This window comes from Chlorocebus sabaeus, chromosome 24 (genome assembly GCF_047675955.1).
Source record: "Chlorocebus sabaeus isolate Y175 chromosome 24, mChlSab1.0.hap1, whole genome shotgun sequence".
Classification (NCBI taxonomy): domain Eukaryota; kingdom Metazoa; phylum Chordata; class Mammalia; order Primates; family Cercopithecidae; genus Chlorocebus; species Chlorocebus sabaeus.
In genome coordinates, this window is record NC_132927.1 from 40,349,319 (window position 1) to 40,373,063 (window position 23,745).

The 23,745-nt window shown below is 39.2% G+C and overlaps 1 protein-coding gene across 16 annotated transcripts in view; it reads left to right on the top strand.

Annotated features, from left to right (window-relative positions):
- Nucleotides 1–23,745, top strand: part of SYNE2 (spectrin repeat containing nuclear envelope protein 2) — a 374,252-nt gene that overhangs the window by 133,361 nt on the left and 217,146 nt on the right. For all 16 annotated transcript variants that reach the window (XM_037984103.2, XM_037984105.2, XM_037984100.2 and 13 more), the window contains 13 exons: nt 570–719; nt 3,265–3,426; nt 7,169–7,327; nt 7,704–7,877; nt 10,573–10,707; nt 11,784–11,942; nt 13,657–13,868; nt 14,011–14,101; nt 14,928–15,037; nt 15,621–15,747; nt 17,274–17,431; nt 18,643–18,790; nt 19,430–20,040. In XM_037984103.2, coding sequence (XP_037840031.2) covers nt 570–719; nt 3,265–3,426; nt 7,169–7,327; nt 7,704–7,877; nt 10,573–10,707; nt 11,784–11,942; nt 13,657–13,868; nt 14,011–14,101; nt 14,928–15,037; nt 15,621–15,747; nt 17,274–17,431; nt 18,643–18,790; nt 19,430–20,040 — 2,396 coding nt within the window. The remainder of the gene's footprint in view (nt 1–569; nt 720–3,264; nt 3,427–7,168; nt 7,328–7,703; nt 7,878–10,572; nt 10,708–11,783; nt 11,943–13,656; nt 13,869–14,010; nt 14,102–14,927; nt 15,038–15,620; nt 15,748–17,273; nt 17,432–18,642; nt 18,791–19,429; nt 20,041–23,745) is intronic.

Here is a 23,745-nt window from a genome sequence, read left to right on the forward strand (position 1 = left end):
TTGGTAAATAATAAGTCATTGTATGGATATACCACATTTTGTTTATCTATTCTCTAGTTGATGCACATTTGGATTCTTTTCACTTTTTGGGTTTTTATGAACAATGTAGCTATGGACATTCATGTGGATACATGTTTTCTTTGAGTGTATGCCCACGAGAGCTTTCAATTCTTAAACCTTTCTTGAGTATATGCCTGAGAAAGCTTTTAATTCTTGAACCCTTTTTACTACAGAGCTGTCTAGTTAAAGTTTACTTACCGTGAAGGAAAAACAAGCATTGTTTTGCCTACTAGATTTTCAGCTCATTGAGAACATACACCGAGCCTTATTTATCTTTATATGTAGCATAGTGCCTCATAAAAGCAGACTTTTTATAAAATATTTTTTCAACTGATTCTTAACAATTTGAGACATAGGTGTTTTATGTGAAAAGCTCACATTTTATAACACGGTTGTAGTTTAATCCTAAACATATATTTGAATATATTACGTCCACTTCCTGTTTGTAATGTATATTAGCATAAAATAAAAATATGAGTATTAAATTTCATGAAATTAATTTTGTATAGGAAATGAACCTGCCACTGATGATAAAAAAACAGGATCAGCCCACTATTGACAGTTCTGGAAATATTCTATCTAAAGAAGAAAAAGCAACTGTTGAGTTTTCAACAGATACATCAATAGAACTTCCTGAAAATTCTAATCAACATATAAAGGTAAAATAATCGTACCTTGTATATTTCACTTGCATATAGAAATAATTTAAATTTGCTGTTAATAAAAAAGATATTGCCAGGCATGGTGGCTCCTGCCTGTAATCCCAGCACTTTCGGAGGACAAAGCAGGTAGATCGCTTGAGCTCAGGAGTTCGAGATCAACCTGGGTAACATGGCAAAACTCTGTCTATACCAAAAAGACGAAAGAGTAGCTGGGCATGTGTTTGCGCACCTGTGGTTCTAGCTACTTGGGAGGCTGAGGTGGGAGGATTACTTGAGCCTGGGAGGTGGAAGTTGAAAGTGAGGTGAGATCGAGCCACTGCACACCAGCCTGGGTGACAGAGTAAGACTCCCATCTCAAAAAAAGAAAGAAAAGATACTGTTGAGATGGTGGTAAATGTGTGAATTGTTAGATAACATTTAAAGTATGGTCATTTCCTAGGAAAATGCTTAAATGTTTTCCCTCATGAAGTCTTTAGCATGATACTTACTCCACTTACTGTGCTCTCACAGACTCACAGAGCAGTCCTGACTCTGAGCAGTGTAAATTGAGTTGTTACTTTCTCGAGATTACTTCTGACTAGTGCACAGAAATTGGCTACCTTTAAGCTAACCCCTGGCCTCTGTGTGTCTTGCTTTCTTTCTGTAAAATGGGGGAAAATATTCTATTTCTTCCATGTTTTGTTGTGTAATTTGGAGGATGACTTTATAGGAAAAAGTGTGGGAAAAGAACAAAAAATAAATTAAAAATCATATACTCGTAAGATATAATACCTATGGCTTGGGAAACGCTCCACCTTCGTGATAACTTACACAGCTTTACTTAAACTACTTTTAAACTGGCTGGGACCTACTGGCATGATGGAGTGCCAGCGTAAAGAATGCCTACTTAGAAAATCTGGAAAGATCTGAATTTTTGCAGTGTGCTTTAAAATACTAGAGTCTTCTGATACATTTGAAATGTGATTTGACCAGGCAAGGTGGCTTATGACTTCAATTCTAGCACTTTGGGAAGCTGAGGCGACAGGATTGCTTGAGCTAAAAGTTCGAGACCAACCTGGGCAACATAGTGAAACCCTGTCTCTATTTAAAATAAAATAAATAAAATAGTGATCTGATTAAAAACAACTTTAAGAATGTATCTTTGGGCTGGGAGCGGTGGCTCACGCCTGTCATCCCAGCACTTTGGAAGGCTGAGGCAGGCGGATCACTTGAGGTCAGGAGTTCGACCAGCCTGGCCAACATGGTGAAACCCCATCTCTACTAAAAATACAAAAATTAGCCAGGAGTGGTGGTAGGTGCCTGTAATCCCAGCTATGTGGGAGGCTGAGGCAGGGGAATTGCTTGAACCCAGGAGGTGGAGATTGCCGTGAGCCAAGATTGCACCACTGCACTCCAGCCTGGGTGACAGACTGAGACTCCATCGCGGGGAAAAAAAAAAAAAAAAACATGTATCTGTGTACTCCATAAATATAAACCATTATAATTTGTCAACATATAGTTTAAGAAATAATGTATCTATCATGTAAAGCTATAGTATGTCAACCTATAGATTATTAATGGGGAAAAGATTTAATTTTGTTGAAATTTGATTCTGAGTTTCTTCTTGATATTTTACAACTACCATTACTAATAGCTGTATTTATTTAAATTGTGTATGAGTTTTAGAAATGTGTTTACCATCACTTACTGTAATTTACTAAACTTTAATTTTCTTACATGTAAAATGGAGAAAGTATTATCTGATAGGAATGATATTATAATTAAGTAAGAAACCATGAACAAACTTTTTAATTTGCAAAGTGATATATACTATTTTGAAGTGTTATCACTGGCCAGGCATGGTGGGTCATACTTGTAATCCCAGCTCTCTGGGAGGCTGAGATGGGACTTAAGCCCAGGAGTTTGAGATCAGCCTGGGCAACATAGTGAGACCCCCATCTCTACAAAATATAAAAAATTAGCTAGACGTAGTGGCATACACCTGTAATTCCAGCTACTCGGGAAGCAGAGGTGGGAGGATCACTTGAGCCTGGGCGGTTGAGGCTGCAATGAACTGTGATTGTGCCACTGTACTCCAGCCTGGGCAATAAAGCGAGACCTCATATAAACAAAAAAAGTTATTGTTGTCAAAGAACGACATCTTATGTCATTAAAATATGTTTAATCAGCACTCTTCAGAAAAGAAAGTGGTGTAACTTTTTTATCTTTTATTTTTGAACACAGGGTCTTGCTTTGTTGCTCAGGCTGGAATGCAGTGGCATGATCATAGCTCCAAACTCCTGGGTTTAGGCAATTTGCTTGCCTCAGCCTCCTGAGTAGCTAGAACTACAGGCACGCACCATTATGTCCAGCTAACTTTAAAATTTTTTGGAGAGATGAAGTCTCGCTTTGTTGCCCAGGCTGGTCACAAACTCCTAGCCTAAAGTGATCCTCCTGCCTTGGCCTCCTAAAGAGTTGGGATTACAGGTGTCACTTTTTGAAAAGGAAAATTATTTTGTTATGTACATGCTGACATTTTCAGTGGTAATTTTGAATGTTGTAGGCTGGAGAGGAACATGAAAAAGAAGATGAAGAATTCACAGGGCAACTAAAAGTGGCTAAAGATGTTGAAAAACTCATTAGACAAGTGGAAATCTGGGAGGCAGAAGCCAAATCTGTTTTGGATCAAGATAATGTGGACACCTCAATGGTAGAATCTTTGAAGGTATGAGTGTAAAAGTATTAAGAGGGTACTTTCATGGTTGCACATTTATATTTTAAGATAAATAGAAAGTTTTAAAGTAAGTAGTAATAAGCCTACAGTTTTAATTTTCTTTGTTGGGTGTTTTGAAAATGAATGGATTTTATCCCTGGATCATTTGTTGTTATTTTGCTTGAAAGCAGAGGTTAGATTAGGAGACCACTGATAATACCTACGAATGTTAAGCTCTTGAACTTATTTTCTTAGCCATAACATGTGGGTTAAAATATTCTCTTGCACCAGAGGACAATGAAGAGATGAGTGAGTTCAGTCTCATAGAGCTCAGTACAGAGTACACATAAGAGATTATACAATCAGGCTGGGCACGGTGGCTCACGCCTGCAATTCCAGCACTTTGGGCGGTTGAAGCGGGTGGATCACAAGGTCAAGAGATCGAGACCATCCTGGCCAATATGGTGAAACCCCGTCTCTACTGAAAATACAAAACATTAGCTGGACATGTTGTCACATGTTCCTGTAGTCCCAGCTACTCGGGAGGCTGAGGCAGGAAAATTGCTTGAACCCGGGAGGCAGAGGTTGCAGTGAGCCAAGTTTGCACCACCGCACTCCAGCCTGGCGACGGAGCGAGACTCCTTCTAGAAAAAAAAAAAAAAAAATCACACAATCTATGCTTTGAAAGTTCACCCACTGATGAAGCCACTCTCCTTTCCTTACTCAGTGCAGGCAGAGTGACTCATGTTGTTACATCTCCATTCTGTCTTTATTCTCAGGCAGTCAACTCATTGAAAGGCAATGAGGCAAGAGTGTGTTTTAATATCACTTAGTTCTCCTGGGAAAGGAGTTATCATTGAGGTTTTTACTGAGTTCCAGCTCAGCTATAAAACCTACACAGCATAAATTACAACAAGATGGGAAGTTCCTAGAATAAAAAGGAACATTTACATAATTTTTCTAAGCCTACATTTCTGAAAAGTGTATATTTCAGCATTTTGTGTTTTCATTGTGTGATAGTTTTTATTACTTTGAAAATATTATATAAATTTATCATGCCATCTCATCTGCCAGTGCTTTTCTGATTTTTAGTATTTATTTATCTACTGTATCTGGAATTTATTTTCATGAAAAAATGAGGTAGAAATTAAATATTTAAAAAATTTTTTAATAATTTAAAAATTATTGTGAACATACAAGCACACTGAAATATATTTCTATTAAGAAAGAATTAAGTAGATATTCATTGGATCAAAATATTGGATCAAGATATATTCTAAAGTAAGAAATACAAGTTCCTAAACTGTATGGATAATGAGATAATGTAATCTCATTTGTGGTTTTTAAACAGAGTTGTATTTTTATATATAATGCATTTATATTCATAGAAAAATATCTGTAAAGATATACCAGTAACTGAGTCTATCTTAATCCTGTGTTATTCCCAGCTCTTAATACATGGTAGACATAAAATAAATATTTTCTTTCCTTTTTTTGAGACAGGGTTCTGCTCTGTCACCCAGGCTGGAGTACAGTGGCACAGTCATGGCTCACTCAGCCTCCCCAGGTTCAAGTGATCCTTCCATTTCAGCCTCCCAAGTAGCTGGGATTACAGGCATGCACCATCACGCCCAGCTAATTCTTTTATTTTTAGTAGAGATAGGGTTTTGCTGTATGGCCCAGGCTGACCTTGAACTCCTGGGCTAAAGTGATTTGTCCGCCTCCGTCCCTCAAAGTGCTGTAGGCATGAGCCACCACGCCTGGCTATGAATATTTTCTTTACATGCTGTACCTTTCTATTGTTTTTCAGTTTTTTAAATTACATGAGCTTTTTTGTTGTTTTTATAATTTAAAAGAGGGAACAATTGAAATTATAAATGAACGTGCTAATTTTAAAAAATTGAAATCACTGTTAATTCCAGTGCCCCAAGACAAATAAGATCAACATTTACATAGTTGATATCACACACTATAACTTCTATTTTATCATACCCATGCATATTAGTTTGTTTTCACCCTGCTATTAAAGACATACCTGAGACTGGGCAATTGACAAAAGAAAGAGGTTTAATGGACTTAGAGTTCCACGTGGCTGGGAAGGCCTCACAATCATGGCGGAGAGTGAAAGGCATATCTATGTGGCAGCAGACAAGAGAAGAGGGCTTGTGCAGGGCAACTCCCTATATGAGAACAGCACAGGAAAGATCTGCCCTCATGATTCATTTACCTCTCACCGGGTCTCTCCCACAACTAGTAGGAATTCAAGATGAGATTTGGGTGGGGACACAGCCAAACCGTATCTCCACGCCACTGTGAGTTGTAATTAAAAAATTATTTTTTGCTAACTTGAGAACTGAAAAGTGGTATCTCCCTACTGTTTTAATGCGTAGTTATTTGACTACATGTAATATTGAATGATCATGTATTTATTAGACATCTGTTTCTGTGAATTATCTGTTCTTATATTTTCAAAATTTTCTTTGGGATCCCGGCATTTTTTAAATTGAATTATACAAGCTCTTTGAATTGTGATCCATTTTCATTTCTGTGTCAAATATTTTTGCTGAGTTGTTGACTTTGTTTATTTTATTTTGCACTGCAGGGTTTTTATATTTTTGCAGTCATGTCTGTCCCTACTCTTAGGCCTGGAAAGACCCTCTGCAGTGAGAGAGCAGATCAGATTTTATTTCATTTTATTATTTTTTTGAGATGGAGTCTCGCTCTGTTGCCCTGGCTGGAGTGCAGTGGTGCAATCTTGGCTCACTGCAATCTCTACCTCCCAGGTTCAAGAGATTCTTCTACCTCAGCCTCTCAAGTAGCTGGGACTATAGGCACCCGCCACCACACCTGGCTAATTTTTGTATTTTTAGTAGAGGTCGGGTTTCACCATGTTGGCCAGGCTGATCTCAAACTCCTGACCTCAAATGATCCGCCCGCCTCGGCCTCCCAAAGTGCTTGGATTACAGGCATGAGCCACCGCCAGTTTTATTTTATTTCATTTATTTTATTGTATTTTTTGAGATGGAGTTTTGCTCTTATCACCCAGGCTGGAGTTCAGGAGCACAGTCTTGGCTCACTGCAACCTCTGCTTCCTGGGTTCAAGCAATTCTCCTGCCTCAGTCTCCCGAGTAACTGGGATTACAGGCGTGTGCCACCATGACCAGCCAGTTTTGTATTTTTAGTAGAGATGGGGTTTCACCATGTTGGCCAGGGCGGTCTCGAACTCCTGACTTCAGGTGATCAGCCCGCTTCAGTTTCCCAAAGTGCTAGGATTACAGGCGTGAGTCACTGCACCTGGCTACAGATTGGTTTTTATGGATAATGTCTTCTTTTTGTGGTTTCATATTTCTGACCCATTTGGAATTTATTTCTGTTATGATATATAAAGGTTATTTTCTGATGGCTATTTTCTCCAGTAACATTTATTGAATTCTCCTCTTCACTACTTTGACATGGAACAAGTTCATTTTAAGATTTATTACCATTGTCTCAACTTCCTTTCTATTGTCATTGTATTACTTTTATTCTTTATTTTATTGAAGTGCTTACTGTATAATCTATAAAACACGTTCAGAATCTGATTGTATCAATATGAACTTTCAAAATGACTCCTTAAAATATCATTTTTCAGAATGCAAATTTGCCTGATTTTGGATTAATAATGAACTTTTTTGGTTTCCTGAGATTGTTTTGATTAATGTTTAACATATAAGAAGAATGTTTATTGTGATTTCACTTCAATTTGTTTTAATAGCATCTTATTGCCAGAGGCTCTATGTATGATGAGCTTATGGCAAGAACTGAAGATACGTTACAAATGGATATACAAAATATTTCAAGCCAGGAGTCCTTTCAACATGTTCTCACAACTGGGCTTCAGGCAAAGATTCAAGAAGCTAAAGAGAAAGTCCAGGTCTCTCTTTAATATTCACTATTTAGTAATTCTGTTCTCTAAAACCGAGGGGTCACTGGGTGGGCAGTGAAGGGGAGTGATAGCCCTGTAGCTTGGAAACGTTTCGTAAAATATTACTTTTGCTTTATGTTTTATTTCTTTATAATTTAGAGCATGTCGGAAAATATAAGTATCATAGTATATAAGTATCATAATTTAGATAGATATCTACGTTTAGATAGATTTATCATAATTTAGATAGATTTATCATGATTTAGATAGATATCTAAATATCTTTGTCTAGTGGGAAAATAACAAGTAGTCGAAGTATTTGTTAACTTAAGAATTTATTAAGAACTGGTCCCTGTGTTAATTTGAGAATTTTTTTTTCTTCAAGATCAATGTGGTAAAACTTGTTGCAGCATTGAAGAACTCAACCGACGTTTCACCAGAATTGGACATCAGGCTGAAGATGGAAGAATCCCAGAAGGAACTTGAATCATATATGACGAGGGCTCAGCAGTTACTGGGGCAAAGAGAGAGCCCCGGTCAACTCATTTCAAAATACAAGGTGGGAATCTTTTCAACCACCAAATGTAAGACATTTATTGTTAACTGCCTATCTTGTTTGAAATCAAGATGTTTCCTTCACTGTAATTATATACTGAGTTACTATAACTTAAAAAGAATTTCCCAGTATTATATATCGTTCCCCTGAGGTTACTAAATGTAAGTATTGAAGTATAGAATTTTTTAATTCAAATTTTATTGTGGATCTGCTAAATGTACTCAGTGATATGGTGTAAAGAGTGCAGCTGACTCTATGACATTGAACAAGAATTTAATTTCTCTGGCTTTTTAATTTGTAAAATTGGTATAATAATTCCAGCCCTATCCACCTGTCAGATTTGTTGTGAGACTTTAAGTGAAAATAAGGCATATGAAATTACTTTGCATACATTCTCTGAATGTAAAAAAATACCATTATTATTAAAAAACTTTGAAACATGCTTATCTGTAGTTAAAGACCTAATAGTGTTTTTTATAGAGACAGTTTCAGGTTAATTTTTATGGTTTGATAGGCTGAGGTTGCAGCTTAAGATGTCACCAAACCAGAGACTCACTATTAATTGACATGGTGGGAGGTGCTGGGGGAATTAGAAGCAAAGCTAAATGCCTCTACCTTGGAGCAAATGGGAGAGGTGGAGTAATACCAGCTCTTTTGTTCATTCATACTCAGCATTTAGCACACTTTATTGAACACTTAAAATGAGCTGGGCATTTGGAGGAAATAAAGGTTCAGGAAGGCAGTGGCCCATTCCTACTCCTACTCTTTATGAAAGGGCATCCTATAGGAGCCTCTCTTCATTCTCATCACGACCTCCATCTGTCTTCTGGGCCTCAACACTATTTTGCCTTTCCGAATTGCTAACCATGCTGGGACCCTGTTGTCAGTCATTTCAGCACTGCTTTCCCTATGACCTTAGTAGCCCTTGTCTGCTTGATCTCATGCCATTTGCACTTTGCTAGCTGCCACCTTCAACCACTTGCCTCTGTCTTTTATTCCCACTTTTACTCCCGGGTTCCAGAAAGTACTAAATTGACCTTAAGAATGAATGTTTGTTTTAAATGATGGTGAGACTGGATTCTAGGTGGCTAGATATGGTCTGGTCAGGAAAAAGAGAAGGAAAAAAAAAAATAGAGGCTCCTAGGCTCCCTCTTTTTCTTTTTCTTTGAGACAGGGTCTCACTCTGTCACCCAGGCTGGAGTACAGTGGTGCTGTCTCGGCTCACTGCAGCCTCCAAATCCTGGGTTCAAGCTATCCTCCTGCCTCAGCCTCCAAGTAGCTGGTACTACAAGCACACACCACTACGCCCGCTAATTTTTTTAAATTTTTTTGTAGGAAAAGGATCTCACTCTGTTGGCCAAGGCTGGTCTCAAACTCCTGGCCTCAAGTGATCCTCCCAAGTCAGTCTCCCAAAGTGCTGGGATTACAGGCGTGAGCCACTGTGCCCAGCTGCTTGGCTCCTTTACCAGAGAAGGGCTGGAGGTGTCAGTTCTCACACCATTTTCCTCTCCCTGACTGTCTTCCTTTTGGTTTTCCCCCATTTTGCCAATGGCATTTAGTCAAGTGGATACACTTTCACAGCAGAAGCAAGATCCCTGTCCTGGTAGGCATGCACACACGGGCAGTGGGAGCTCCCAGCTATGACTAGCATACAGGGTAAAGGTGTCTCCCCAGGTCATAAATCTAGCAGTCCTCCAGGAGGCCTCGGAGGAGGGCCCTGGAGCTCAACATTGTGCCTTACCTGCAGCCGATGCATAAAAATGTGTAATGAGTGAATGAGCGAATTCCCACCCTGCTTGGCTTCTCCCTGAGAATGACTTTCATCTTCTCTCTCCTATAGGGGCCTTTTTCACACACAGGCCCCGACCTGTATTTTTGTTCTGTCATTCACTAGTTACCTAGGCCGTGTTTCTGCTCCTGTAGAGTATGTCAGGTTAGGAGCAGACACATGCCTGTCAGGGCTGTTCCCATCCTTGTGTACTGCTGGGGAGAGACTGCCAACATGAGTGGCCCTGGGCAAAACTTTGAAGTTGATGGTGAAACAAATTGGCCTCCTTTCAGCTAACTGCTTATGCACGATAGTTAACCTTTCTATAAATTTTGTCTTGGCTGGGTACGGTGGCTCACACCTGTGATCCCAGCATTCTGGGAGACTGAGGTGGGAGGCTTGCTTGAGCCCAGGAGTTTGAGGTTTCAGTGAGCTGTGATTGTGCCACTGCACTTCAGCCTAGGTGACAGATCGAGAACTTATCTCAAAACAAAAAACAAAACAAAACAAAACAAAACTGGTAGACTCTTCATGTTATATTTTGAAGTATGGTTGTCTGTTCAATACTTAAGAACTTCAGAGGAAACTTAACCAGTGGCTTATTAAACCTGTACAGTGAACTTTATAATTACTTATCAATGGGGTAACAAAAATCATTTTGAATATCATGAAGGTATCTTAATCTGGGCCTCGTGTGTAACTACATTTGAATAATAAACATTTTAGCCCTATTTTGAAAAGAATTCAAGAGATGCCGAAGGGCTAGCAACCTCAATTTACAAAGAGAAGTCTCCTATAAATCTTCAGATGTTCTTCAGAGAGCCCCTTCCTACTTTACCAGTTAAAGACATACCAAAATTAGCTTTGAGGATTTGGCAGTAGAATTAGAATGAGGTTTCTATGATCTTGTTTGCATTTTTTTTTCTTTAGGAAGCACTAATAATTTATAATACAAAGAGTCTGGCCAAGTATTTGAAAGCTGTTGAAGAACTGAAAAATAATGTAACCGAGGACATAAAGATGTCTTTAGAAGAAAAGAGTAGAGATGTGTGTGCCAAGTGGGAGGTAAGAACATGCATATGTCTCTGCACTTACGTTTTTATATGTCTGGTCCTGGGCTGTCGGTTGTCAGAGCCATTCCTGGGGTTTTCCTGCCTACGCTGTATCACCGGTGGGCTGGTCCCTGCAGGCTGCAGTCCCAGGGTTCATACAGAGTTTCATAGCGGAATAGGTCTAGCCTTTGGTGGCAGACAAACCTGGATTCAGCAGCTATGACGCTGAGCAAGGTAGTTAACTTTTAGGAACCTCCCTGATAAAAATGAGATAACACCACCTACTGGGCGGAATTGATGCAATGATTTGTAGAAAGCATCTACCACTGAGATTGTGCTCTGATAATTAATGGCAATTAATATTAAATGATAATATTGAAATGTGTAATTAATATGATAATTAAAATGTACGTGTCTATATCTCTGTGTGTAAGAGGATTGAATATGTACTGTTAAGGATCCTCCTAAAACTCGTTTTAAAATAAACTTTTTTTTACTTTAAAATAGTTTTAGATTTACAGAATTACTGTAAAGATGGTGCAGAGAGTTCCAGTGTACCCCATGCCCAGATTCCTCTGTTATCAGCATCTTACATTAGTATAGTATCGTTGATGCAATTACTGGGTCAATGTTAATACACTGTTTTTTCTAGCAGTTTACTCTGACAGGTTGATACATTATTATTACCTAAAGTTTGCACTTCATTGACCTTTTCACAGTTTTCCCCAGATGTTCTTTCTGTCTGTTCTAGAATCTCATCCAGGATACACATTACATTTACTTTTGTCTCCATGGGCTCAGTTATCTGTTTGCGTACAGTTTCCCTCAGTCTGTAGCTTGTCTTTTCATTTTCTTAACAGTGCCTTTCACAGCTAAAATACATTTCTAGTTAGAAAAAAAAACCCATGTTTATGGGCCTGGGATGTTTTAAAACATCTTCCCCCAAAATATATGGATGAATCAGAATGGCGCTTAAGCTTTGTTTCTGTCCTTTTGTCACTACACATGTATTTATTGTTACTATAAATACTTTTTTGTATATTTTGTTCCCGTGGTTAATATATTCCCCCCCCCCTTTTTTTTTTGCAGTCTCTTCATCATGAACTGTCTTTATATGTTCAACAACTGAAAATAGATATTGAAAAAGGGAAGCTTAGTGACAATATTTTAAAACTTGAAAAGCAAATAAATAAAGAAAAGAAACTTATCCGTAGAGGAAGGACCAAGGGTCTCATCAAAGAACATGAGGTACAATAACTTGTTTCCACTTAAATTTCGTCATCATTTTGGGGTTTATCTTAAATGGTCGTGTGTATCTTTAGTCTAGGATGAAACTTGAAAATTACCCAGCCCTCCTCTCCCCTGGGGATGATCACTTCTGTGCTTCACAGAGCCTGTGCTTCTTACTTTTTAGAAGTGAGAAAATTGGGCAGTGAGTTAATATTTTATGATTTCCCTTGATGTGTCTCAATGGCCCCTGTCCTCAGACTCTGGTCACAAATGTGTCAACTGTTACTAAAGTACCCATAGTTGGCTTTTGTCAGTATACAGTGTCCTCAGAAGCATAGCTTTTGAGAAAACGAGCAAATCAGGGTATAAAGCAGCTAGGGCAAATCTCATGATCTTTTTTTGGTCTCCATCCTATTTGATTGCTTTTATGTGTGTGACATTTCTGACCCTTTTTTTCGTTTCTTTTTAAGTTTCTACTGGTATGGCTCTCCCACTGTCAGTCTCTCTTGCTTTATATAATTCTATATCTATCTATCATCTATCTATCTATCTATGTAGATATATATAAATATAGATGTAGATATGTAAATACATAGCAATATATAATTTGCAGTGAGTTCTTTTTAGTGTCTTCACAAATATTCCTTTTTATTCTATTATCTTAGTGTTTTGCTTTTGAAGAAGGGGGTCTTCACCTCCACTTTTGGCTAATTTCATGCTTCCCTTAGGCGATTTTATGCACTCTGGGGTTTGACCTGCCTTCTCTGCAATGATAGTGCATCAATTTTTCTCTCCAGCTGAGTCGTTTCACCTGAATTCTATGTTCTGTTTCTCACTGACTAGTAGATATCACCAGTGTTTTTCGGAGAACTCAAATTCAGCGAGCTCAAAACGGAACCAATAATATCTCCTCTCAAAGGTTCATTTTGTGTTCTGCCTCCTGGTAATGAATGGCATTGCTGTCTCATGACGCCCTTCCTCTCCTTCCTCTCTTCCTTTCCACTCAGGCTTAATTAAATCTGTTGCCAAGCCCCATCTGGTATTCTTCAGAACAGCTTCTTCCTTTCCAGTAGTGTTGCCACTTATCTAAGCCAGGGTTCTTTTCTCAGAATGATGATGGTTGCTTCATCTCATCTTCCATACCAGCAGCAGAGTAGTCCTTTTGAGCCACAAATCTTACGTCGCCAGTTCGCCATACCCCCAGGACAATTCCAGACATTTTAGAAGGCCACTTAGTTCCTTCAGAGCCTGGCCCAGGAAACCCCTTTAGCATCCCTGCTGTGCTGTGCAGTCCAGCCCCACAGGAGTACTGGTCCTTTGAGACATCTAGTGCTTTTCATTATCTTCGTGGTTTTTGTCCTCTTGGTGGTCCTTCTGCTAGAAATAACCTCTCTCCCCTTTTACTTGGAGAACTTGTCCTTTCTTCCACGTATAGTTCAGATGCTTCCCTCTTGTGAGGCAGGCTTTCTCTGACTCCTTCAGGCAGGTAGGCTCTATCATAACACTTAGCACACTCTATGCTGGTTCTTTGTGTGTCTAGGTTACTGAACTGAAAACCCCTTTAGGGCTGACTCCCTCATCTTTTTTTCTCCAGCACCTATTGTTACAGCACGTAGATGGCCTATACAAGAACGCATTGTTAAAACCACACACATCTGTTAGTTTCTAGTCCTTATGGAATAATCATGTAAACTCATCTGAAGCACATTTCCTGCTTTATTTCTTCAATTAGGCCTGCTTTTCTGAGGAAGGCTGCCTGTACCAGCTTAATCACCACATGGAAGTCCTGAGGGAGCTGTGTGAAGAGCTGCCTTCACAGAAGAGTCAACAAGAAGTGAAGAGACTACTCAAAGATTATGAACAAAAGATAGAAAGGCTTCTGAAATGTGCTTCTGAGATTCATATGACACTGCAGCCCACAGTGGGAGGCACGTCGAAAAACGAGTTAGTACTTCATAAGAATAGCTACCCTTCAGGATAAAACGAAGCCTTTTGCACAATTAGATGACATTAAGCGTTAGTCATGCTTGTTTAGGTTTCATATTTCTTGCTCTCTTTTAAACACGCAATTTTGATTCCTTTCTAGGGGGACCATCTCCACATCTGAGAACAGAGGAGGGGATTCCCACAGTGAGGCACCATTTGCAAAATCAGATAATCAACCATCAACTGAAAAGGTGTTAAATGTGGATAATGTGTTTCAGAAGTAAACCCAATGTAAAAGACCCAGTGTACCATAATTCACTTCTCATTAATTAGGTGTTGGTTATAATTATCCGATTGTTTCTCTCAATGGAGAATTTCCACTTACACAATGCAAAAGACTGATTTTCAAATGAGAATGCAACTAACCAAAGCTATAGCGAGCATAACCTGATCTTCCTCTGAGTACACAAATAGTTCTTTCTAGCAGAGACCCTTTTGAACCATTATGAATACCGATTATCTGTGTACATTGTTATTGAGGGTAGAAGAGGTTGAGTTTGATCTGTATAGATGTTTCCATTTCATTGAGATGAACAAGTTCATTTATCATTTGCCTTTTCTGTTGCATTATAATGTATTTCATTTTCTGCGGGAATTGAATTTTCTAAATTCCTAAAGTCTAGATAATTTGGTATTTACTGTATATTGTAGTCCAGACTGCCAATCAGAACATGTGGAGGAAGGAATGAGGTGAGGCAGATTTGTTTTTGGGGGTCTGCTCCTGCATGGTAGGCTTCTGTCTACTTTTGACTATGGGTATGGAGTCTCAGGCAGAAATAGCATTTTGGGGCTGGGAGTCTTCCTTCACCATGCTGCCGTACCAGTTAGAAGGTGCGACTCCCCTCCGTCCTACTCAAAGACTTTTCTCTGAGCTGAGACATCCCAAAGAAATTGTATTATCTCCTGGTTTGAGGTATAAAGAATCAATGATTTATTTTTGAACATAAAGCATTTATCTTTTCCAGATAATTAAGTATGTTTAAGATATTTTATTTACTGTTTTGCATATTCCCTTAGGCAATGGAAGCCACTGTGAAGTTTAACTTGGCATCAGAGTTAAAGCCTCCGCAAAAAGAAAGCATTATGGAAAAGGATTACAGTGCATCTGTAAATAGTTTACTAGAGAGGTAAACTCTTTTTAAACAACTGGAAAATCCACCAAAAGTCTTTCATCAATGCAAACATGTTATACTTTTTAAAAATTTTATTTTCAGTTAGTCATCATTTTGCATGTGGTCCAGTAACTTAAACAGAAATTTCATGGTATTTCCTCACATGTAGTTGACAGTAATTTTAAAATATTTCTTTGTATTATTTTATTTTTCTTTTTTTGTTTGTTTTTTGTTTATCTTTGTGTTATTTTATTTTTATATTTTTGGGACAGAGTCTCATTCTGTTGCCCAGGCTGGAATGTAGTGGCGCCATCTCGGCTTGCTGCAACCTCCGCCTCCCAGGATCAAGTGATTCTCCTGCCTCAGCCTCCTGAGTAGCTGAGATTATAGGCACCTGCCACCATGCCCAGCTAATTTTTGTTGTTTTAGTAGAGATGAGGTTTCTCCATGTTGGCCAGGCTGGTCTCGAACTCCTGACTTCAGGCAATCCACCTGCCTTGGTCTCCCAAAGTGCTAGGATTACAGGTGCGACCCACTGCGCTTGGCCTGTGTTATTTTAAAAATTAACTATTGTGATGTTGCATTTCATTTTGCCCAGGTATGATACTTACAGAAATATTCTTGAACACCACCTGCAAAACAACAAATTCAGGGTTACTTCTGATTTCTCTAGTGAAGAGGACAGGAGTAGTTCTTGTCTGCAGGCCAAACTGACAGATTTACAGGTAATTACCAAAAATATTATTTCTCTGGTTATCTTGTTTATTAGAAAATAGTACCACTGTGAGTCGGGACATCCCCTTTTCTGTTGAGGTCACATACGCCAAATGTTTCCAAAGAACTCTCTTTGCTGGATTGCATTTCTAATGTTACCCTATTATAAAGTGGTTTTCTTTCAAGTACCAACCCCAGGAAAGTCTTTGGTTTAGGGTCTTAATTTACTGCTTATACTCGAATCTGGTACTCCAAATATTGTGGCTTGGAAAGTTTTTGTTTATTTATTTCTTTTTGTGCTTCAAACTTCAAGGGAATTGATCAAAAACAATGTGTTTTTGAAGGGAATTTTATCCTGCTCCTGGGTTGCTCCAAAGTTAACCAGCCAGTGACTCTGAATGTTTGTTTCAGTCCTTCATCTTTACCAAATGATCACATTGTCTAAAATTGCTGTACAGTGATTGCTGACTGTCTGATGTTGGGCATTTAGGGGTAGGCAGTGGAGGGAGTTTTCACTCTAAATGATGGATTCTCCTCCTAAAAAGCCTTCAGTGGAAGTTATTGCAGGTGACTCAGAAAAAACAGAAAGAAGCAATCTATTAGTAGTTGGCACACAAATCACAACTTCTACAAATAATATCTTTACTAGTTTGAAGATGATCTGTGCATTGCAGTGCGTTCTTGATGCCCGTCCTGAGTGCATTAGAGGGAACCCTCCCAGATGGAGGGCCATGGGTAGTTCCTACAACATCCTTCCACTTCTAGTTTCTTTTATTTTATTATACCAGGTCTCAGTCACACTCTACCATCTGACTGCTCTCTATTTTTCATCTGAATAAGCAAAATGTGTATGTTAAAATCCCTGTTGCTCAAGTGATGGATTTAGCATGTTTTCATCACAATTAAGAAACTGTCTTGAGACGTTTCTCCAGTGACTGAATAATGAGTTGGTTAGAAAAACCGTACTAATCTTTGGGTAAAGTGAAGAACAAATTATACTGCTGATTGCTGATCTGTCAGTAGTATTATATAGCAATGCCTTACTTAAAAAAAAGAATCAAGATAAGGAGCTGGAATAGTATAGAATTATAAATGTTAATCATAAACCATAAATTAATTTAATTTACTTCTTATTTATATAGAAATAGTTTTGGTTCACTCTAGTTTTCTTTTAGTTTAGGAGGTAACAAAGATTTCCTATCCAGAGAAAACAGAATTATCTGTTCTTACATGTATCTGTATTTTTCTGAATTGTATTCTGGGTAATTACCTTAGGGGAAGGGAGTTTGGGTACCTTTGGAAGCCGCCTTGTCGACTCCCTTGACTTCATTGAACGAGTCCTCTGAGAGCACAGTTAACGTCATTGTTCCCTAAAGGATAGTTGACTTGTAGATGGTTGGAAAATATTTTAAAACATATTTCCATGTGAAACATTGTGTTTGCCTCCACAGTTGGTGAATGTCTCATGTTTTAAGAACAGAATAATTGTGCCTATTAACCCCATTAGTTGATAAATTGATTAATGTGTTCCATCTAGGTCATAAAAAAAGAAACTGATGCTTGCTGGAAAGAGTTTGAAATTATTTCACTGAAGTTAGAAAATCATGTGAGTGACATAAAGAAGCCTTTTATAGTTAAGGAAAGAGACACACTAAAGGAAAGAGAAAGAGAGCTTCAGATGACTCTTAATACCAGGTAAAATTCTGAGATCTATTAACTATGAATCTGATAAACTCACTAAATCCAGTAATGCCATTTTAAGCAAGACTATTGCTATACTAAGTATGTTATTTTATTTGGATGTCACAACAACAGTAAGAGAGGCTACCATTATGATTGCATTTTTCTGATAAAGAAACTGATACTCAGAGAGGTTAAATGTTAATAATATAACCAGGCCACGCTGCTACCTAGAAACTTGGTAGAACTTAAGGTCTGCCAAGGTTCAAAGGCCACAGTCTTTCCACTGTCTCTTTTGGGCATGAATTTGACCAAGTCGCATAAACTCTGTGGGCATTAATCTCTCCATTTCTGAAATGAGAGTGTTATTAGGACCTTGTATACATAGAATATGTACCCCCAGCATATATTCCTATATATATAGGAAAAAACTGAGGCTCAGAGTCTATATATTACTTACCTATGGTCCCACATTTCAATTTCTTATCAGTGGAGCCTATTCTTTGGACCCCATTATATTTGTAATATGGAAATTCAACAAATTATTCCATAATTAAAATAATTATGAGGTTTCTTAGTTGTCACGGTGAAGTTAAGTTACAATTCTGTTTTTATTTCAAAAGAGAGAGAAAGGCTTAGTATGTTTTACAATTTTCCATTCAGTGTGGTATGTATTACCCTGCTAAGAATACTTTGGGGCCAGGCACGGTGGCTCCTGCCCATAATCCCAGCACTTTGGGAAGCAAGGCAGGCGGATCACTTGAGGTCAGGAGTTCGAGACCAGCCTGGCCAACAGGGTGAAACACTCTCTACTAAAAATACAAAAAGGAAAAAAAAAAGAATACTTGGGTATTGGGATGCTTTTTGGAGTGGAAGGAGAAATCATTAATTATACCAAAACAGCTGGAGTTGTCTGGCCCAGTGGGTCGTTTTTAACCTAGCTCTGCTGCCTCTCACTAAATAAATGTATGTTGAATGAATGAATGAATGAATAAATGGATAGATGGATGAGCATATGAAAGAATACTTGGATATAGCAACCCATTCATTCTTTGGCATTTTAAATCAATGCGTTTAGGTATTAATGTGATGATGTGTATATATCATTGTATGTCTATTTATTGGATAATTATTTTCTGTTCTTAGTTCAGTAATTGTGTTAATCAGTTTTATAGGATATCTTTCTGCTGTGTTTTCCCCTCATGTCTGGTTTACCTTGCACCCAGGATGCAATCTTTAGAGACAGCACTTCAGCTTGTGTTACCTGTAGAGAAGGCATCAGTTCTTCTCTGTGGCTCCGACCTGCCTCTCCATAAAATGGCCATCCAGGGGTTTCATCTCATTGATGCTGATGGCATTTATCAACACCTAAGGGTAAGTATATAAGTTCTCACAGTGATTTGCAGAATAATCAAGTCTTCTGAGATTTATAAATCTTTATGGATTTTTAATTATTTGTCATAGCATAGATTAAGAGTATAAGTCACGACAATTTTTTTTTTCAGTAATTTAGACTTGTTTTTTATTTCTTAACTCTTTAATTCCTTACAAATTTGGAGGTAGGTACCGTGGAGTACATAATGAGGTATTTTCTTTGAGTTCAAAAGGAAACCTTGTTTATGAATGCCTTCTTCAGTAACTGAATTCCTAAATATACTAGACTCATGCTTAAATGCCATATTCTACTGTTTTCTTATTCTAAATGCCATCTTAAATAAAAATATTTGTTTATTTTTCAGATTATAAAATTGTTTTCTGAACAGTTTAATATCTGATTATTTGCTTTGAAGCAATAGATTTATGTGCTTGTTTTCTTTTTGGGATTGAAACATCAGCTGGGACATCTGATCATTTGTAATTAAAATGTTTCCTTAGGTAGAAACTGTCACCTTTTGTTAAACTGAAACGCATTTTTCTAGATCAAATCTAGTCATGCAGTTTGGGGCTGGTTTCTCACAAGCAGTCTTTCTTTTTTCCACCTCAGTTTTTTAGCTTTTCTTATCTTTATTTTAGAATATCCAAGATTCTACTGCAAAACAGATTGAAATATGTAACCGCTTAGAAGAACCAGGCAACTTTATATTAAAGGAATTACACCCATTTGATCTACATGCGATGCAGAATATTATACTGAAGTACAAAACACAATTTGAAGAAATGAACCACAAGGTGCAGAGGAGTGAAGATACTCTGAAAGCTCTGGAAGACTTTTTGGCATCTCTCAGAGCAGCTAAACTCTCTGCTGAGCCCTTTATAGACCTCTCAGCCTCAGATACACAGGTGGCACAAGAAAATACTTTGACAGTGAAAAATAAAGAGGGAGAAATTCATCTGATGAAAGACAAGGCCAAACATTTGGATAAACGTTTGAAGATGCTTGATATGAGCTTTAAAGATGCTGAATTGGGTGAAGACACCTCCTGTGAAAACCTTCTTGATGCTTTATCAGTAAAGTTACCTGAGACACATGGCTGTGGGGTACAGGAGGAATTCACTGAGGAAAACAGATTACTAGAGGCTTGTATCTTCAAAAATAATGAACTCCATAAAAATATTCAAGATGTGCAGAGTCAAATCAGTAAAATTGGTCTTAAGGATCCTACTGTTCCCGCTGTGAAACATCGGTAAGTATTGTCCATCCATTTCCATCCAAGATGACTAGCACCTTTCTGTATTTTCACCTCTATTAGGTGAAAGATATTCTTCCTATGTCTTTCTGCTTCTATTCCATCCTACTGTATTCAGTGTTCAGCATTCTTTTCTGTAGACTTTTCAGGAAAACTTCCTTTTTGTTGGTATTGTACCTGTACAAAACGTGGCATAATTTTTCTTTCCTCTTTAGAGTGTATCTTATGGACAAAGGAGTGGTGAAGTCAGATATACATAAAGTACTGTACATGAGTTACTACTGATTCCCTTGTACTTCTGTCTGTTTACTGTGGAGTTCTCCTCAGGACGGATGACTGACAGACTCCATGCATGTGATATTAATGAAACCAGTGGTGGAAGATGCATGTGCCACATCTTGTCCCTGCTACTTTCTTAGTTATTTGGTCTCCTTCTCCTCCCGGCAGGATTAGGGTGGGAACTGAGTGGAAGGGCAGGAGACTGAATTTAAGAGGCAATCTAAAGTTTGTGTTGATTCTGGAGATGGAGCAGAGTTGCAGTAGACTGACGTTGGCAGCCTTCTGTATACCTGCTGCCATTTTAATTCCAGCATTTGGAGTAGGGCCTTCAAATTCCAAAAGCTAAAATGTTAGCAAGAGTCGCTTTTGTGGAATTCTTTCCCTCTCCTCTCCTCTTTGCTCTGCTCCTCTCCGCTCCGCTCCGCTCCCCTCCACTCCCCTCCCCTCCCCTCTCTTCCCCTCCCCTCTCCTCCTTTCTTTCAATGGAGTCTTGCTCTGTGACCAGGCTGGAGTGCAGTGGCATGATCTTGGCTCATTGCAACTTCCCAGGTTCAAGTGATTCCCCTGCCTCAGCCTCTCGAGTAGCTGGGACTATAGGTACATGCCACCACGCCTGGCTAATTTTTTTTTTTTTTTTGTATTTTAGTAGGGACGGGGTTTCACTATGTTGGCCAGGATGGTCTCAATCTCCTGACCTCATGATCTACCTGCCTCAGTGTCCTAAAGTGCTGGGATTACATGCGTGAGCCACCGTTGTGTTTTTTTGTTTGTTTGTTTTTGAGACAGAGCCTTGCCCAAGCTGGGGCACAGTGGTACGATTTCGGCTCACTACAACCTCTGCCTCCCAGGTTTAGGCGATTCTCCTATCTCAGCCCCACTAGTAGCTGGGATTATAGGCATGCGCCACCATGCCTGGCTAATTTTTCTATTTTTAGTAGAGACGGGGTTTTACCATGTTGACCAGGCTGGTCTTGAACTCCTGACCTCAGGTGATCCACCCCCTTTGACCTCCCAAAGTGCTGGGATTATAGGCGTGAGCCTGGCCTCTTCCTCTTATGTGCCTGGCCTCTTCCCCCCTTTCTAAATCTGTCTCACTTTCTATCTCCTCCTCTGCCCACCTTTAGTTCCTCAGGCTCAGTGGTCTCTCAAGGGTCTTTAGATGACCAAGCCCTCAGTGTAGTCAAGTGTGCCTTTCCCTCTGAAATGCCCCACACCCTCAGGCTCAATGAAACTTTCATTCTTAGGGAATCCCACCACTGCATGTGATTGTACCACTGCCCTCCATCCTGGGTGACACAGTAAGACCCTCTCTCAAAGAAAAGAAAGAAAGAAAGAAAGGAAGGAAGGGAGGAAGGGAGGAAGGGAGGAAGGGAAAGAGAGAGAGAAGTTCTATTTAAGGAAGGTGGAAGGGATTGCTACCGAACAGGATAAAAGAAAAGAAAGGAAGGAAGGAAGGAAGGGAGGGAGGGAGGGAGGGAGGGAGGGAGGGAGGGAGGAAGGGAGAAAGGAGGAAGGGAGGAAGGGAAAGAGAGAGAGAAGTTCTATTTAAGGAAGGTGGAAGGGATTGCTACCGAACAGGATAATCAGGGAAGGTCTCATTGAGAAGGTGGCCTTGGCATCAGATGAGAGGAAAGAGCAAGCCACTCGAACCTGAAGGAATAGCCTTCTAGCCAGAGAGAGCAGTGGGTACAAAGGTCGGTTGTATTTTTAGAGAAGAGGCAAGGAGGTGAGAAGGTGCAGTAGTGAGGGGGAGATGTAGCTTAGCTCATGCAGGAACTTTTAGGCTGTTTGATGACTTTGGCTTGTTCTTCTAGTGACATGGGAAGTCATTGCAGGGTTCTAAGCAGAGGGAAATGTGTTGGTTTTCATAATGACCTGTTGTATCTGGCTGATGTGTTGAAAATAGACTGTAGGAGTTGAGAGAAGACATGGGAAGTCTGGTTTGACCTATTGTCGTAATCCCTGGTAGGGATGAAGCTGGCATGAACCAGTGGTAATGTGGTAGAAAGTGTTGAGATTCTGTATATAGTTTGAAGATAGAGAACAGATGATTTATTGACACATGGACATGGGGTGTAAAAGAGATATTGGGGTCAAGAATGCTTCCAACAAACATTGGAATCTTCCTCTGGGTTCAGGTGCTCTTGCCTCTCATTGTCCGTTGTGTCAATGGTAACTTGAGCAGTGAGTAAGAACTGAGTTACCATTAATTGAGATGAAAAAGACTAAAGTTTATCAGTCTTGGATGAAATTTTTCAGTATTCAATGAAAGATTGGGTGTGCTCAGTTTTAGAAGTGATATATTCCAGATATACTAGACATTCAAGCAGCAATATCAATAAGACACCTAAAAATAGATGGCATTAGGAATCAGGAGAGAGGTCTGGGCTAGAGGTGTATATTTGAGAGTTTTCATCATTTTACAAGGCTATTTAAAGCTATGAGATTGGATGAAATTTCCGAGGGGAGTGAGTTTAGATAAACAAGAGAAGAGGTCCAAGTTGGATCCATACTCTGGGCACTCCGTATTGAGGGATCAGGGAGATGAGGGGGAACCAGCTGCAGAAACTGAGAATGGAGAGGCCGGTATAGTAGGAGGAAAATCAAGAGACTTCTGGGGCTACCTGAAGAAGACATCTCAACAAGGAGGAAATGACCAAGTGTCAAATGCTGCTGATTAGTGAAGTGAGGTGAAGATTGAGAGTGGAACAGGGATTTTGACATGTGGAGGCCAGCTGTTATAGTAGGCAGTAGAGAATGAAAACCTTATGGAAGTGAATTGAAGAGAAAATTGGAGGCTAGGAAGTAGAGACTGTGAGCAGTTTAGCAATTTAGATTTAGGTGAATGGTGTTAATCCCTTCAGTGTTACTTTATCCTTAAATAACTCCTTTTTGATTGGGAGAGCTTTTTGTACATAAAGGAGAAGTGCAAGATTTCCCTTGTCTTTTCCTTTCTCCTTGGCCACCCCATCCTTCTTAGGATCCTGCAGTTCTTGGTCATTCACTTTCTCCTCTTCTCACATATCATGCCGTCTTCCCCCTACATAAGCATACATATGCGCTTTGCCTCTCTCTCTTTCCTCTCATGTGTGTATACACCTTTTACAAGTGTGTTCATCACAGGAACATGTTACTGCTAATGGTTTTGTATATTATATTTATTTAAAGCACCAAATTAATATTCTGGAAATGTAGCCAGGAACAGTAGCTCACACCTGTAATCCCAGCACTTTGGGAAGCTGAGCCAGGAGGATTGCTTGAGTCCAGGAGTTTGAGACAAGCCTGGGCAACATAGTGAGACCCCATCTCTACAAAAAATAAAAAATTAGCCAGGCGTGGTGGTGTGCATGTGTGGTACCAGCTTTTCAGGAGACTGAGGTGGGAAGATCACTTGAGCCTAGGAAGTTGAGGCTGCAGTGAGCT